The sequence below is a fragment of the Lethenteron reissneri genome, unplaced genomic scaffold, assembly GCF_015708825.2.
Source record: "Lethenteron reissneri isolate LAM-NWPU_2019-01 unplaced genomic scaffold, ASM1570882v1 scaffold_1275, whole genome shotgun sequence".
Taxonomy (NCBI): domain Eukaryota; kingdom Metazoa; phylum Chordata; class Hyperoartia; order Petromyzontiformes; family Petromyzontidae; genus Lethenteron; species Lethenteron reissneri.
In genome coordinates this window covers 1-14,777 of record NW_026890976.1, presented here as the reverse complement: position 1 = coordinate 14,777, position 14,777 = coordinate 1, and the positions used below count along the sequence as shown (strand labels likewise).

The window sequence follows — 14,777 nt, the reverse complement described above, 5'->3', positions numbered from 1 at the left end:
CATTTGCATTCAATAAAAGTCCACAAAGTGGTCGGGAAAACTACGGCGGAGTATCTCTTCGTGTTCGGCGTTGCGTGGCGTTTTTTTTTACGTTTGAAATGAAGGTTTAGTGCGTGGTGTCCCGTCATGGCACCTTCTTGTCGGTGTCAAAGTGTACATCAGCCGCACCCAGTTTACACAACAAAGGCTCATTCCTAACAGCGTGCTTCAGCCGCACCGAACCTCACAACAATAATATTCAGGGCCTACCTTGGCTCCTCCCACCCTCAACCAGTATATATACAAGTACTGTGTTCTTGGAATTTCTCTCACTTGATACAGCTGTCGTGCTGTGACGGTTCCACCTGAAGACGGAAGCGATTTTAATTTTATTTTACCAATTAAAATTTTTTACCTACCTGGTGACTTTACCGAAAAAACCTAAGAATCTGTAACGACGGCTTGGCGCACTTCTCTTGAGACGGCACTTCACTGCAGACGCGGCGACTTGGCATCGGCCGGAGATCCCCGCCGCGGGAGACTCGCGGCTCCCGTGGCGGGGATCTCCCCCTCGTACGGCAGCACGTGGCCCCCCTCGCCCCCCTTCGCAATCGCGCGACAAATCAAATCCGCCATTTTTTTTGTCGCAAAATATAATTGACGTTTATTGGCGCCCATTTTATTCCCTCACAAAATGTGTGCGCAGTGACGGGGTTTGCCACCTGTCACTGCGCACACTGCTCACCACGCCCCCCGACAGACCTGTTCCTCTTCACCTGAGGACGGCTGCTTGCGTTGTGGCCGAAATTCGTGAGAATTAATTAATGTTTTATTTTTATTATTTTATTACTTCCATTCTACGTGACGACTTTACTGAAAGAACCAAGAAAAAACCTGTTGACTGTGGGGGTTAACTAGAGGTGCGGGTGCGTCATACAACGGCCGAACCCACAAGGGGCACGTTAACTGGGGCAAGGCTCAAGGTGGGGATTCACTGGGAAGCTCCTGGAACCAGCGAGAGAGTTCCAGAGGTGGGCGTGGCCACGCTGGGCAAATATAAGGGAGAGGCAAGTGGGGGTTTGGGGCTGTCGTGGTGGTCTCGGGTCAAGGCTGTCGTCGCTGTCATCACTGCCGTCTCTTCGTCGTCGTCGTCGTCGCACAGCCAGCCAGCTATAGAGTTGTACGTCGCCGGTGTGGCTGTACGGGTGGCAAAGCTCTACGTGGCCCGGCGTGTATGTTACTCCGTGAGCCTGTCCGGAGCGTGTCGAGAAATCAAGTTAGCCGAGACAACCACGACACCACACGCCGTACAATAACAGCCACGTAGGGCGATACACCCACCTGCACGACAGGCTTTCGTCTGAATTCACATAGCCAGGCCTTGCCAGCACGCCGGCTCTGGCTAAATGTCCTCACGGAATGCTTTTCCCCGGTCGCCCGAGGGGCCGGTTGATTTCAATTTTCGGTTGACTTGGACCCAGCGGCTTGACATTCAACGTCTCCTGCGTCGTCCTCCTTCCCCAGCTCGTGGCTGGGCAGCCTCAGCCGGGCGCGCAGAACCGCGCCGTGCAGCGCCGCCGCCGCCGCCGCACCCTCCTCCAGCTGCGGCTCGTGGTGGGGAGGGAGGGAGGGGAATCCGGTGAGCTGCAAAGCTCTTTGCGGCAGGGCGGCGGTGCGGGTCGTCACAAAGTCACGGCGACAAAACAAAGCGGAGCGATCCGTCCTCCGTGAGGTGTCACGTGCGACCGGGCTGCGGTGCGTGTGTGTGTGTGCATGTGTGTGTGTGGTGCGTGTGTGCGTGTGTGTGTACGTGTGTGTGCGTGTGTGTGTCTATGTGTGCACGTGTGTGCGTGTGTGTCTATGTGTGTGTGTGCGTGTGTGTGTGCGCGTGTGTGTGTCTATATGTGTGTCTATGTGTGTGTGCGTGTGTGCGCGTGTGTGCGTGTGTGTGCGTGTGCGTGTACGTGTGTGCGTGTGTGTGTCCGCGTGTGCGCGTGTGTGCGTGCGTGTGTGCGTGCGTGTGTGTCTATGTGCGTGCGTGTGCGTGTGTGTGTCTATGTGTGTGCGTGTGTGTGTGCGTGTGTGTCTATGTGTGTGCGTGCGTGTGGGGAGCGGTAGTGTAGCGGTTAGCGCTACGCTGCGCTATGAACCTGGAGACCCGGGTTCGATTCCCGCTCACGGCCAACACCAGTGATGATTATCTGAACCGGTCCTGGGCCTCCCCTAGGTCGACTCAGCTTCAAATGAGTACCTGGTGCGGTGTGTAGTAAACATCGCCACTGGGAAAGTGTGTGTGCGCGTGTAGTAGGAGGCACATGTGGTGCATCAGTCAGTCATCTCGGTCAGTCGACCCGTGGCACCTGCTGGGTCTGCCCCGTGACCTCCTGCCAGCGGGCGTTCGATACTTCACGTGGCCTCAAGGTGCACATGGCCTGGCACAAGCGCCGTGGTGACGTCACCGCCACTTAGTGGCGAATGGCGAGGATTGGTATTGGCACCGGGTGAAAGTGTGTGTTTGCGTGTGTGAACATGAGTGTGCAGTCCTGGGCCTCCCCTAGGTCGACTCAGCCTCAAATGAGTACCTGGTGCGGTGTGTCAACATCGCCACTGGGGAGACAAAGGCGGCCGGGCATGGTGCTGGCCACCCACCCCCTCGTTCGTGTGCCGTTCCGGCCTTCATAGGTGCTCGCTAACAGCACTTGCCCCTACAGTCTGTTAAGGCTACACGGGGGTTCTATGTCAACGCCGGCCTCGGGAACGAATTGTGTCCGTGGTGCAACAGAAACATCGAGACGAGGTCGTACCTTCATCCGGATCCGTCCAACTCCAAGCTCCGAGTGCGTGTCCCACGTGACGGAGAAGCAATGGCGGACGTGTCCGTAGCACTTGATGTCCGCCAGCTTGAGGGTCACCGCCGTGGCGTCTGCTGCCACACAAGGAAGCGGCACTCTGCACATCGCCCACAGACCCCCCCACAACCTGCAGCCTGCACCCCCCTCTGTGGGTCTCTGTGGGTCTCTGTGGGTCTCTGCGGGTCGATGGGACTCTGCGAGTCACCGTTTGTCACTCATTTAGCGTAGGCTACGGGTAGGGAATCAAAACCCGCTTGCGACCTCTGCCGCCGCCGCCACCTGCCTGCGAGTGGCCCCGTCGCGGGGCTCGCGAAGCGCAGGCTCCCGGCGTGGACGTAGACGCGGCAGGGCCCCGCACGCACCTCCGCCGCCCCGCGGCGGCTCCACAGCCGCCCTTCCCACGCGGCCAGCGGCGGCCCGGCCCCGCCGCCCGCCGCCGGCAGGAGGTGAGCCCGCAGGGCCCCCAGCCAGGCCCGTCTCTGGGCCTCGTCGTCGGCGGCCAGGGCGAGGTACCCCGCGTCGGCGAAGACCGCCAGGCCGTACGGGGCCCGCGCGTCCGAGCGCTCCACCGCCGCCCCTAGCCCGCCGAGGGGCAGGACGCGGGGCGGCGGGCGGAGGAGCAGGCGGGCGAGGCGGGCGAGGCGGGCCGGGCAGGTCGGGGTGGGGGAGCGGGAGGAGGCGGGGGGTGGGGGCGCCCCGCCCCCCCAGGCCAGGCAGCTCTCCCGGGGGCTGCGGTAGCACTGGAGGAGGGGGGCTACGGTCCCGTCGCCCCCACGCAGCACGAAAGAAGCGGCGGTGGCCACTTGGCCGCTCGGTGAGGAAGCCGCTGAACAGCACGGAGCTCCAGCGGAGCCACGGAGCTCCAGCCGGCGGTGGCGGTGGTGATAGTGGTGGTGATGGTGGTGGTGGTGATGGTGGTGATAGTGGTGATAGTGGTGGTGGTGTTAGTGGTGGTGGTGATAGTGGTGGTGGTGATGGTGGTGATGGTGGCGGTGGTGATAGTGGCGGTGGTGGTGATAGTGGTGATAGTGGTGATAGTGGTGATGGTGTTAGTGGTGGTGGTGACAGTGGTGGTGGTCGTGGTGTTAATGGTGGTAATGGTGACAGTGGTGGTGGTAGTGGTGGTGTGGGCGATGGCGGTGGTGATGGTGGTAGTGGTGGTGATGGCGATAGTGGTCGTGGTCGTGGTGGTGGTAGTGTGGGTGATGGCGGTGGTGATTGTGGTAATGGTGGTGATAGTGTGGTTGATGACAGTGTTGATGGTGATAGTGGTGGTAAAGGTGGTGGTGATGGTGGTGATAGTGTGGGTGATGGCGGTGTTGATGATGGTGATAATGGTGGTGGTGATGGTAGTGTGGGTGATGGTGATTGCAGTGATGGATGTATGTTGCAACCACGTTCGCATTCTATAGTGCCCACCATGACAAGCGGAGGTGCATGGGGTGGTGATGTAGTGACGCTGGTTATTTTGCTCAAGTGGTGATGGTGGTAATGATGATGGTGATGGTGGTGACGGTGGTGTGGTGACGACGGTGTGGTGATGGTGGCCGTTTTGGTATCGGTGTGGTAATGGCGTAGAGAGATCGCGACGGTGCGATGATTGTGAGTGTGCTGATGGTGGTATGGAGATGGTGGCGTGGTGATGGTGACGGTGGCGTGGTGATGGTGATGCGGTAATGGTGATGACGGTGTAATGATGGTGTGGTGATGGTGGTGATGGTGGTGGTGATAGTGGTGATGGTGGTGGAGTGCTGGTAGTAGCGACATTGCGTGAGTGTGTGTGAGTTTACGTGTGTGGGTGGGTATGTGTAGTGTGTGAGTGTGAGTGCGAGTGTGGGTGGGTGTGAGTGCGTGTGAGTGTGTGCGTGGGTGTGTGTGAGTGTGTGTGAGTTTGCGTGTGTGGGTGGGTATGTGTGAGTGCGTGTGTGTGAGTGTGGGTGGGTGTGTGAGTGCGTGTGAGTGTGTATGCGTGAGTGTGCGTGTGTGAGTGCGTGTGTGAGTGTGTGTGTGGGTGTGTGTGAGTGTGTGTGCGTGTGTGGGTGTGTGTGGGTGCGTGCGTGTGAGTATGTGTGTGTGTGTGTCAGTGTGTGTGTGTCAATGTGTGTGTGTCAACGTGTGTGTGTCAATGTGTTTGTGTCAATGTGTGTGTGTCAGTGTGTGTGTGTCAATGTGTGTGTGTCAATGTGTGTGTGTCAGTGTGCGTGTGTCAATGTGCGTGTGTCAGTGTGTGTGTGTCAGTGTGTGTGTGTCAGTGTGTGTGTGTGTCAGTGTGTGTGTGTCAATGTGTGTGTGTCAGTGTGTGTGTGTCAGTGTGTGTGTGTCAATGTGTGTGTGTCAGTGTGTGTGTGTCAGTGTGTGTGTGTCAGTGTGTGTGTGTCAATGTGTGTGTGTCAGTGTGTGTGTCAATGTGTGTGTGTCAGTGTGTGTATGTCAATGTGTGTGAGTCAATGTGTGTGTGTCAATGTGTGTGTGTCAGTGTGTGTGTTGTTGCCTCTTCCACTACTGAATTGTCCTGCACACCAGACGATGTAGTTAACATCCTGGGGAGAGAGACTCCAAACTCCAAACACAGCAGCAGCAGCAGCGTCGTCAGGGTCGGGATCGAACCACCACCACAACAACAACCACCACCACAACAACCACCACTACCACCACCACAACAAACACCACCACCACTACAACCACCACCACAACCACCACTACAACCACCACCACCACAACAACCACCACCACTACAACAACCACCACCACTACAACCACCACTACCACCACAACAACCACCACCACTACAACCACCACAACAACCACCACAACAACCACCACTACAACCACCACTACCACAACCACCACAACAACCACCACCACCGCAACCACTACAACAACCACCACTACCACCACCACAACAACCACCACTACCACCACTACCACCACAACAACCACCACTACAACCACCACTACAACCACCACCACCACCACAACAACCATCACTACCACCACCACAACCACCACTACAACCACCACTGCAACCACCACCACAACAACCACCACAACCACAACAACCACCACAACCACTACAACCACCACCACAACCACTACAACCACCACTACAACCACCACAACAACCACCACTACAACCACCACTACAACCACCACAACAACCACCACAACCACAACAACCACCACTACAACCACCACTGCAACCACCACCACAACAACCACCACTACAACCACCACAACAACCACCACTACCACCACCACTACAACCACCACTACCACCACAACTACAACAACCACCACAACAACAACCACAACAACAACCACCACAAGAACCACTACAACCACCACCACAACCACCACCACTACAACCACCACTACAACCACCACCACTACAACCACCACTACAACCACCACTACAACCCCACCACTACAACCACCACAACAACAACCTCCAACCTGGGTGCCGCCATCTTGAACTTGGCGATGGTCTCCGGGTTATGACGTCACCGGGAATCGTTTGTTCGATTCTCATCGATTATAATCGAATCTCATCGATTCTAATCGTTGGTTTGCGCGTCTCTCTCTGCTAATCGATTCCCATCGATTATAATCATCGTTTTGCGTGTCTCCCTCTCTCTGATGATCGATTATCATCGATTAAATTATCCGTTCCGATGGCTCCGTGTGGCTATGAGATGTTGACCACCTCGCCTGGTCTACAGGAGGTCGTGGGTTCGATCTCTCATCATCACGGTGGCTATGAGATGTTGACCACCTCGCCTGGTCTACAGGAGGTCGTGGGTTCGATCTCTCTCATCATCATCATCACGGTGGCTATGAGATGTTGACCACCTCGCCTGGTCTACAGGAGGTCGTGGGTTCGATCTCTCTCATCATCATCATCACGGTGGCTATGAGATGTTGACCACCTCGCCTGGTCTACAGGAGGTCGTGGGTTCGATCTCTCTCATCATCATCATCACGGTGGCTATGAGATGTTGACCACCTCGCCTGGTCTACAGGAGGTCGTGGGTTCGATCTCTCTCATCATCATCATCACGGTGGCTATGAGATGTTGACCACCTCGCCTGGTCTACAGGAGGTCGTGGGTTCGATCTCTCTCATCATCATCATCACGGTGGCTATGAGATGTTGACCACCTCGCCTGGTCTACAGGAGGTCGTGGGTTCGATCTCTCTCATCATCATCATCATCACGGTGGTGAGTGATGGTGGTGAGTGATGGTGGTGAGTGATGGTGAGGGTGGTGGTGGTGAGTGATGGTGGTGAGGGTGGTGGTGGTGAGTGATGGTGGTGAGGGTGGTGGTGGTGAGTGATGGTGGTGGTGGTGAGGCCACCTCCATCACTACCATCACCACCACCTCCACTATTACCACCACCACTGTAACGTCCACCAACACCACGACCTCTACTTCCAACATCACCACATCCATCATCACCACCATCAACACCACCATCACCACCACCATCACCACCTCCATCATCACCACCATCACCACCACCATCATCACCACCATCACCACCACCATCACTACCACCATCACCACCACCATCATCACCATCATCACCACCATCACCACCATCATCACCACCATCATCACCATGATCACCACCACCATCACCACCACCATCACCACCACCATCATCACCACCATCACCACCATCATCCCCACCATCATCACCATGATCACCACCACCATCACCACTGCAACTCAGTTTGTACAAACTGAAATGTCGTGATTTTTATTTTATTTTACTTTTATTAATTTAAATTTTTTACCTACGTGGCTTTACCGAAAGAAAATCAACCTAAGAGTATGTGTGTGTGTGTGATATCAGCAAATTCCATTGGCCAACATCTAATTTGTTTTATTTTAAGGCCACAACATTGTTGACGAACGTGCTGAGTGTTTTGTCTTCATGAGACGCGTTGTTGTGTGTGACCACCACGTGTGCACACAATGCACGAGCTGGCAGCATGAGCGCTCGGCGTGGAGCGGTGGCGCAGTTGTTAGCGCACACAACCAGAATGTTTATACTGGAGGAATCCGATGAGCGATAAAGCTCTTCTAGACAGATGTCCAGTCGGGGCAGGTCAGAACGTGCCAACAACAAACGATACAGAGACGCAATAGAAGTCCTAAGTAGAGGAAAGGTAATCGAATCACTTACAAAATGTACACAAACTAAACTTAACTATTTTCTAGTTTAGTTTACAGCACTCCGCTGCAAATCCAGCAACTTGAGTTTCAATTCCCGGCCACTGCTGACATCAGCGGTGAGTCACATCTGAACCACATCGTGGTTGCCTTTCACCACATCCCCGCGGTGACCAGCGTGGTGAAGTATGGTCAAACAATGCCCACGGCGAGGGGGAGGCATTCATCCAGCAGCAGGGCATGGACACAGCGCTCCTCCGTACGTTGTGTGTCTATAGTTATACGAATCAGAATATTATTTTAAATTTGAGAAATCCGATGATCTACGAAGCTCTATTTTTTCAGAAGTTCAGAAGTTTCACTGGACGAGGAAAGCCCGGACCAGCTGACAAGCCCTCCTTTTCAAGGGCGACACGGCCGGCAGACAACATCAAAGCACTCCACAATTACAGATTATTATATTAAAAAAAAAATGTTTATTAGAAAAGTGCTCCTGTTATACACTTGACACGGGGGGCGGTGGGGGGAAATATCCTTATCCGCTGGGAAATAAAAAAAAATAAGCCACGGAAATTCACGGCAACACAAAAAAAATAAAAGGCAGAATCGGAGCGGCTGCGGTTGGGAGATGTTGGTGTGGACCCAGCGCCCTCGAGGATCAGAGGGATGTGCGAGTAACGAAGCAAAAAACAAGTCTCCGCGGGAGAGAGGCAGTTCTGTTGCCTAACTCCGTCGCGTACTTGCGGATTCTGTGGCGTACAAACGCGCTCGATCTGGGGATTTACCCCCCTCCCCCACCCCTTGCAGATGACAATGGGATCTCGGCTGGTTAACAAAACTAACAAAAAAAACGCCAATACACGTGGCCGTGGACTCAATTCAATTAGTTTGTACCGAATTACTTCAAACTGCGCTTCCTGTAACATTGTGCACGAGCGGAATTGTCTTTAGTGAACACAACACGCCGTGTTCATTACCACGACGACGGGCACGCACCACGAACGAAGCCATTACAAAACTACGACAATAAAACAAAAACCCTGTGCTCTATGGCTCCGATTCGGCATCTCAGAAATCAAATAATTACACTGGTCAACAAAAAAAAATTCTGGCCTGGATTTTTGCAGCTGTTCTAGACTAATTTCAGGGTGCCGATTCCAAATCTGATCTCAGATTTGCTCCATCACATCTCATTTTATGCTATCGGCATACCCCATTTTCATTGATTTTACCCGAAATTAACTCTTGTCACTTATGATTGCAAGTCGTTGCGAGTCAGTGACTGCTTTAGTGTTAAAATATGGTGCTGTATGTTTAGGATAGTGTGTTTATAATATAATTTTATGTAGATATCCACATTCATTTAATATTTTTCTTCCGCAGTTTTTATTGAAAATGCAATATTTGATATTTCAAAAACCTGATGTGATAGACAAAACTGATGCCAGATTTGGAATCAGCACCCTGAAATTAGTATAGAACAGCTGCAAAAGTCCAAATTACATTAAAACCCTTGGAATACCTCGTGCCAGACAAAGTGTGTTGACCAGCGTGATCGCAGTTGGTATTTGTCGCCACCGCTCTCATTGCGCGAGTCTGACACGCGCACGCGGGTTTAGTCAGCGGTGGTTCCGCTGTTTGGGGCGATGCTGCGGCTGTGTGGTTTTTACTTATCGTGTGATTGTTAACGTTGCCAGTACAGCACGATGTTGTTTAAACGGAGGACCCGGGAGAAACATCCACGCGACCACGGGGAGAAGGAGAGGCACGCGAACTCCAAATATGCAGCAGCAGGCGTCAGGGTCGGGATCGAACCCACGGCCTCCTGCACACGTGGCGAGGGAGTTAACGTCTCATAGCTACTGCTGGATCAGTGGCGAGGTAACCTCCCACAACCCCCTCCCACTACACGCCACCCCCACCGCGGCCCTTCTAATCAACTGAAATTGTGCCGCTTGTTTGGCGCTGAGGATTTGCTGCAACCTTTTGATGGCTGGAAGGTCAATGATCAACCAAACCGATTTCCCCGTCCTATAAACTTGCAACGGCGTTCTGGCCGAGTGCCCCGGTGGGAGGGGAGGGGAGGAGAGGGGGGTTAATGACTCAAGCCCCCGGGACCGATGGGAGCCTGGGTTCGAATCTGAGTATCAACCACCCGTGAGTAAAGCAAGTTCTCAGGTGTAAGAGGGTTTATAACCTCAACCCAGTCACCAATGATTGTCTAACATGAATACATAAATACAGGGTGAACGTTTTAGCCCCCGCGGTAAACAGTGCCTGGACCAAAATCGATAGATACTCAGGGAGAACACTCAAATTCCACATCACAGCTGTATCTTGCAATCCACTTGTTGCACTGCCTCAGGTAGCCGGTGTGTCGTACACGTGTAATAACAACGCTGAGTCCAACTGCTCTTTCTCACGAGGGGTGCTCGCCGCTTCATCGGCTTCTTTTTTTAAATCCTTTATATTAAGTTCACTTGCTTGCTTGCTTACGACCGTGCAAATCTGTCGGTCGTTTTTTAACCCCACTTCCCCGTGATCCAATCGAGCTGACATTTTGCACACAGACTCGTTGTGCGAGACAATTAATTTTCGTGAAATTTTTTTCCAAATTTTACACTGTTTAGGGAAAACAAATTAAATATTTAATTACCAATTGCTTAATACTGACAATCATCTGACCCATAGGTGGCAGCCATCTCAAGCCAGAGGACGAGAGGACTCTAGCTGCCACGCATATAAAGGATTTATAGTGAAAAACTTTGTTTTTACGGGTTATACTTATTTCATCTTAAGATTTGTTTAAGACAATTAAATGTGGGCGTCCGTCATACAAGCGGGAGAAAAGTGGAGCACCCGAAGTAAAACCCACGCTCCTTAATGGTAGCGACACCCCCTGCCCCCCCCCCCCGTCCGTTACAGACGGTAACAGACGGAGGTCAGTCCATTGGCTGTACCGCCTTTCTCACGACGAGCCAAGGAAGCGCGACTTCCTCCTCCTCGACGCCCGCGTTGAAGGGAGATTCGCAGCGTTTGTTCAGTGACCCACCAACCCTCGCTGCTTGCCTGCCGCAGCGCTCGCTAAACAGGCAGCAGCAGCGTGGCCACCAACGCCACTTGCCGGGCTTTGATCACAGCATGGGACACCGGCCACAAACGCGAATTTTCGCTCGACCTTTTTAGATATGTCGATGGAAGTGTGTGTTTTATTATTTTTGTGTTGTTGTTGTCGCCCATTTGTTCGCGGACTTTGATGGCTGACGGTCAAGAATCGTGACAGAAGGAGCAAGCGGCACGTGGCCACGGCAATCTGGTGAGTAGGTGAGTGAGTAGGTGAGCGAGTGAGTAGATGAGTAGGTGAGCGAGTAGATGAGTGAATAGGTGAGTGAGTAGGTGAGTGAATAGGTGAGTGGGTTGGTGAGTGAATAGGTTAGTGAGTAGGTGAGTGATTGAGTAGGTGAGTGGGCTAGTAGGATAGTGAGTGGGTGAGTGAGTAGGTGAGTGAGTGGGTAAGTAGGTGAGTGGGTGAGTAGGTAGGTGAGTAGGTGAGTGAGCGAGTGGGTGAGTATGTGAGTGACTGAGTGGGTGAGTAGGTAGGTGAGTAGGTGACTGAGTGGGTGAGTGAGTGAGCGAGTGGGTGAGTGAGCGAGTGGGGTATGTGAGTGACTGAGTGGGTGAGTAGGTGAGTGAGCGAGTGGGGGAGTAGGTGAGTGGGTATGTGAGTGACTGAGTAGGTGAGTGAGTGACTGAAGTGGGTGAGTTTGTGAGTGAGTGACTGAGTGGGTGAGTGGGTGAGTATGTGAGTGAGTGGTTGAGTAGGTGAGTGAGTGGGTGAGTAGGTGAGTGGGTGAGTAGGTGAGTGAGCGAGTGGGGGAGTAGGTGAGTGAGTGGGTATGTGAGTGAGTGACTGAGTAGGTGAGTAGGTGAGTGAGTGACTGAGTGGGTGAGTTTGTGAGTGAGTGACTGAGTGGGTGAGTGGTGAGTATGTGAGTGAGTGGGTGAGTAGGTGAGTGAGTGGGTGAGTAGGTGAGTGGGTGAGTAGGTGAGTGAGCGAGTGGGGTGAGTATGTGAGTGAGTGACTGAGTAGGGTGAGTATGTGAGTGAGTGACTGAGTGGGTGAGTAGGTGAGTGAGTGGGTGAGTAGGTGAGTGAGTGGGTGAGTAGGTTAGCGAGTGGGTGAGTATGTGAGTGAGTGACTGAGTGGTGCTGCTGCCGCTTTCACTGGCCTCTCCCCCCTCCTGTCCTCTCTCCCTGCCTCTGTCACTCTCCTCCTCGTCTTCTTGGTGTCTTTACGATCACAACGTAACAAAATGCTCGGTGTGTTCGGCAAATTGATTCGTTCATCGTGTCGTTTTTTTTTGTCTTTTTTCAATGCTTCGTCTTACCTAATTCCTCCTCACTCTATACAACTCCACGTGTCACTATTTTTTTTAGGGCTTCCGCTCATTTTATTAATGTACTTGTTAGTGTTTCACAGAAGGAATAAACATTTTCATTTACTTCAACGTCTTGTTGTTGTTGTTGTGTTCACGGCGTGCTGCCCAGTCGCGTGGGCTGTTGCTGCTTCTTGTGCAGCGGCTGCTTCTGCTGCTGCTGCTTCTTGTGGAGCTGCTGCAGCTGCTTGTGCAGCTGCTGCAGCTGCTTCTGCTGCTGCTGCTTCTTGTGCAGCTGCTGCTTCTTGTGCAGCAGCTGCGGCTGTGCGCAGTAGCGCTCCAGCACGAGCAGCGAGCAGGCGCAGGCAGCACGCTTCTGTGATGCCGCTAGCTGCTGCCGCTGCCGCTGCACGCCAGCTGGTGGTGCCGCGTAGAAGCCTCGCCCGTTGCATACAAACGCCAAGGCGTCAACCAGCTGGCTCCCGCACAGAGTCAAGGCCGCGCTTTGGTGGTGGAGTAGTACGCACAGCGCCAGCGGCGCCAGCAGCCACAGCGCTGGGGACGCGGGTGGCGGGAGGCCATGACTCTGTGCGGCAGGAGGCCCATGCTGCTGCTGCTGTGCTGCCGCCCCGTGGGTTGTTGTTGTCGCGGTGACGGTGGCAACTGCGAAGCGCGCGCGTCGCTCCTCGGGGGGGGGGGGGAGAGTGGGGGGAGTGGTGGGGGGAGAGTGGGGGGGGGGGGAGGGGGGGAAGTGGTGGGGAGAGTGGGGGGAGTGGTGGGGGGAGAGTGGGGGGGGGGGGAGAGTGGGGGGAAGTGATGGGGGGAGAGTGGGGGGAGTGGTGGGGGGAGAGTGGGGGGGGGGGAGAGTGGGGGGAGTGGTGGGGGGAGAGTGGGGGAGTGGTGGGGGGAGAGTGGGGGGGGGGGAGAGTGGGGGGAGTGGTGGGGGGAGAGTGGGGGGAGTGGTGGGGGAGAGTGGGGGGGGAGAGTGGGGGGAGTGGTGGGGGGGAGAGTGGGGGGTGGTGGGGGGAGAGTGGGGGGGGGAGAGTGGGGGGAAGTGGTGGGGGAGAGTGGGGGGGAGAGTGGGGGGGGAGAGTGGGGGGGGGGGAGTGGGGGGAAGTGGTGGGGGGAGAGTGGGGGGAGTGGTGGGGGGAGAGTAGGGGGGGGGAGTGGGGGGAGTGGTGGGGGGAGAGTGGGGGGAGTGGTGGGGGAGATGAGGGGGGGGGGGGAGAGTGGGGGGGGGGAGTGGGGGGGGGGGCGAGTGGGGGGAGTGGTGGGGGGAGAGTGGGGGGGGAGAGTGGGGGGAGTGGTGGGGGGAGAGTGGGGGGAGTGGTGGGGGGAGAGGTGGGGGGGGGGAGAGTGGGGGAAGTGGTGGGGGGAGAGTGGGGGGAGTGGTGGGGGGAGAGAGGGGGGGGGGGGAGTGGGGGGAGTGGTGGGGGGAGAGTGGGGGGAGTGGTGGGGGGAGAGTGGGGGGGGGGAGAGTGGGGGGGGAGAGTGGGGGGAGTGGGGGGGGGAGAGTGGGGGGGGGGGGAGAGTGGGGGGAAGGGTGGGGGGAGAGGGGGGGAGTGGTGGGGGGAGAGTGGGGGGGGGGAGAGTGGGGGGAGTGGTGGGGGGAGAGTGGGGGGAGTGGTGGGGGGAGAGTGGGGGGGGGGGGGGAGAGTGGGGGGAGAGTGGTGGGGGGAGGTGGGGGGAGTGGTGGGGGGAGAGTGGGGGGGAGGGGGGGGGGAGAGTGGGGGGAAGTGGTGGGGGGAGAGGGGGGGAGTGGTGGGGGGAGAGTGGGGGGGGGGGAGAGGGGGGGAGTGGTGGGGGGAGAGTGGGGGGAGGTGGGGGGAGAGTGGGGGGGGGGAGAGTGGGGGGAAGTGGTGGGGGGAGAGTGGGGGGAGTGGTGGGGGGAGAGTGGGGGGGGGGGGGAGAGTGGGGGGAAGTGGTGGGGGGAGAGTGGGGGGAGTGGTGGGGGGAGAGTAGGGGGGGGGAGTGGGGGGAGTGGTGGGGGGAGAGTGGGGGGAGTGGTGGGGGGAGAGTGAAGGGGGGGGAGGTGGGGGGGGGAGAGTGGGGGGGGGAGAGTGGGGGGAGTGGTGGGGGGAGAGTGGGGGGGGGGGAGAGTGGGGGGAGTGGTGGGGGGAGAGTGGGGGGAGTGGGGGGGGAGAGTGGGGGGGGGAGAGTGGGGGGAAGTGGGGGGGAGAGTGGGGGGAGTGGTGGGGGGAGTGGTGGGGGGAGAGTGGGGGGAGTGGTGGGGGGGAGAGTGGGGGGGGGAGGGGGGGGGGGGAGAGTGGGGGGAGTGGGGGGGGGGGAGAGAGTGGGGGGAGTGGTGGGGGGAGTGTGGGGGGGGGGGAGAGTGGGGGGAGTGGTGGGGGGAGAGTGGGGGGGAGTGGTGGGGGGAGAGTGGGGGGGGGGAGA

At 56.2% G+C, this 14,777-nt stretch overlaps 1 protein-coding gene across 1 annotated transcript; it reads right to left on the bottom strand.

Annotated features, from left to right (window-relative positions):
* Positions 1 to 894: 894 nt before the first annotated feature.
* LOC133361883 (uncharacterized) lies at positions 895 to 12,938 on the bottom strand (the record flags this gene model as incomplete). The annotated part of the gene is made up of 5 exons (XM_061580864.1): positions 895 to 1,581; positions 2,784 to 2,902; positions 3,115 to 3,657; positions 11,077 to 11,135; positions 12,695 to 12,938. Coding segments are annotated over 5 exons (1,112 nt in total), but the record flags the coding sequence as incomplete, so codon positions are not given.
* Positions 12,939 to 14,777: the final 1,839 nt, after the last annotated feature.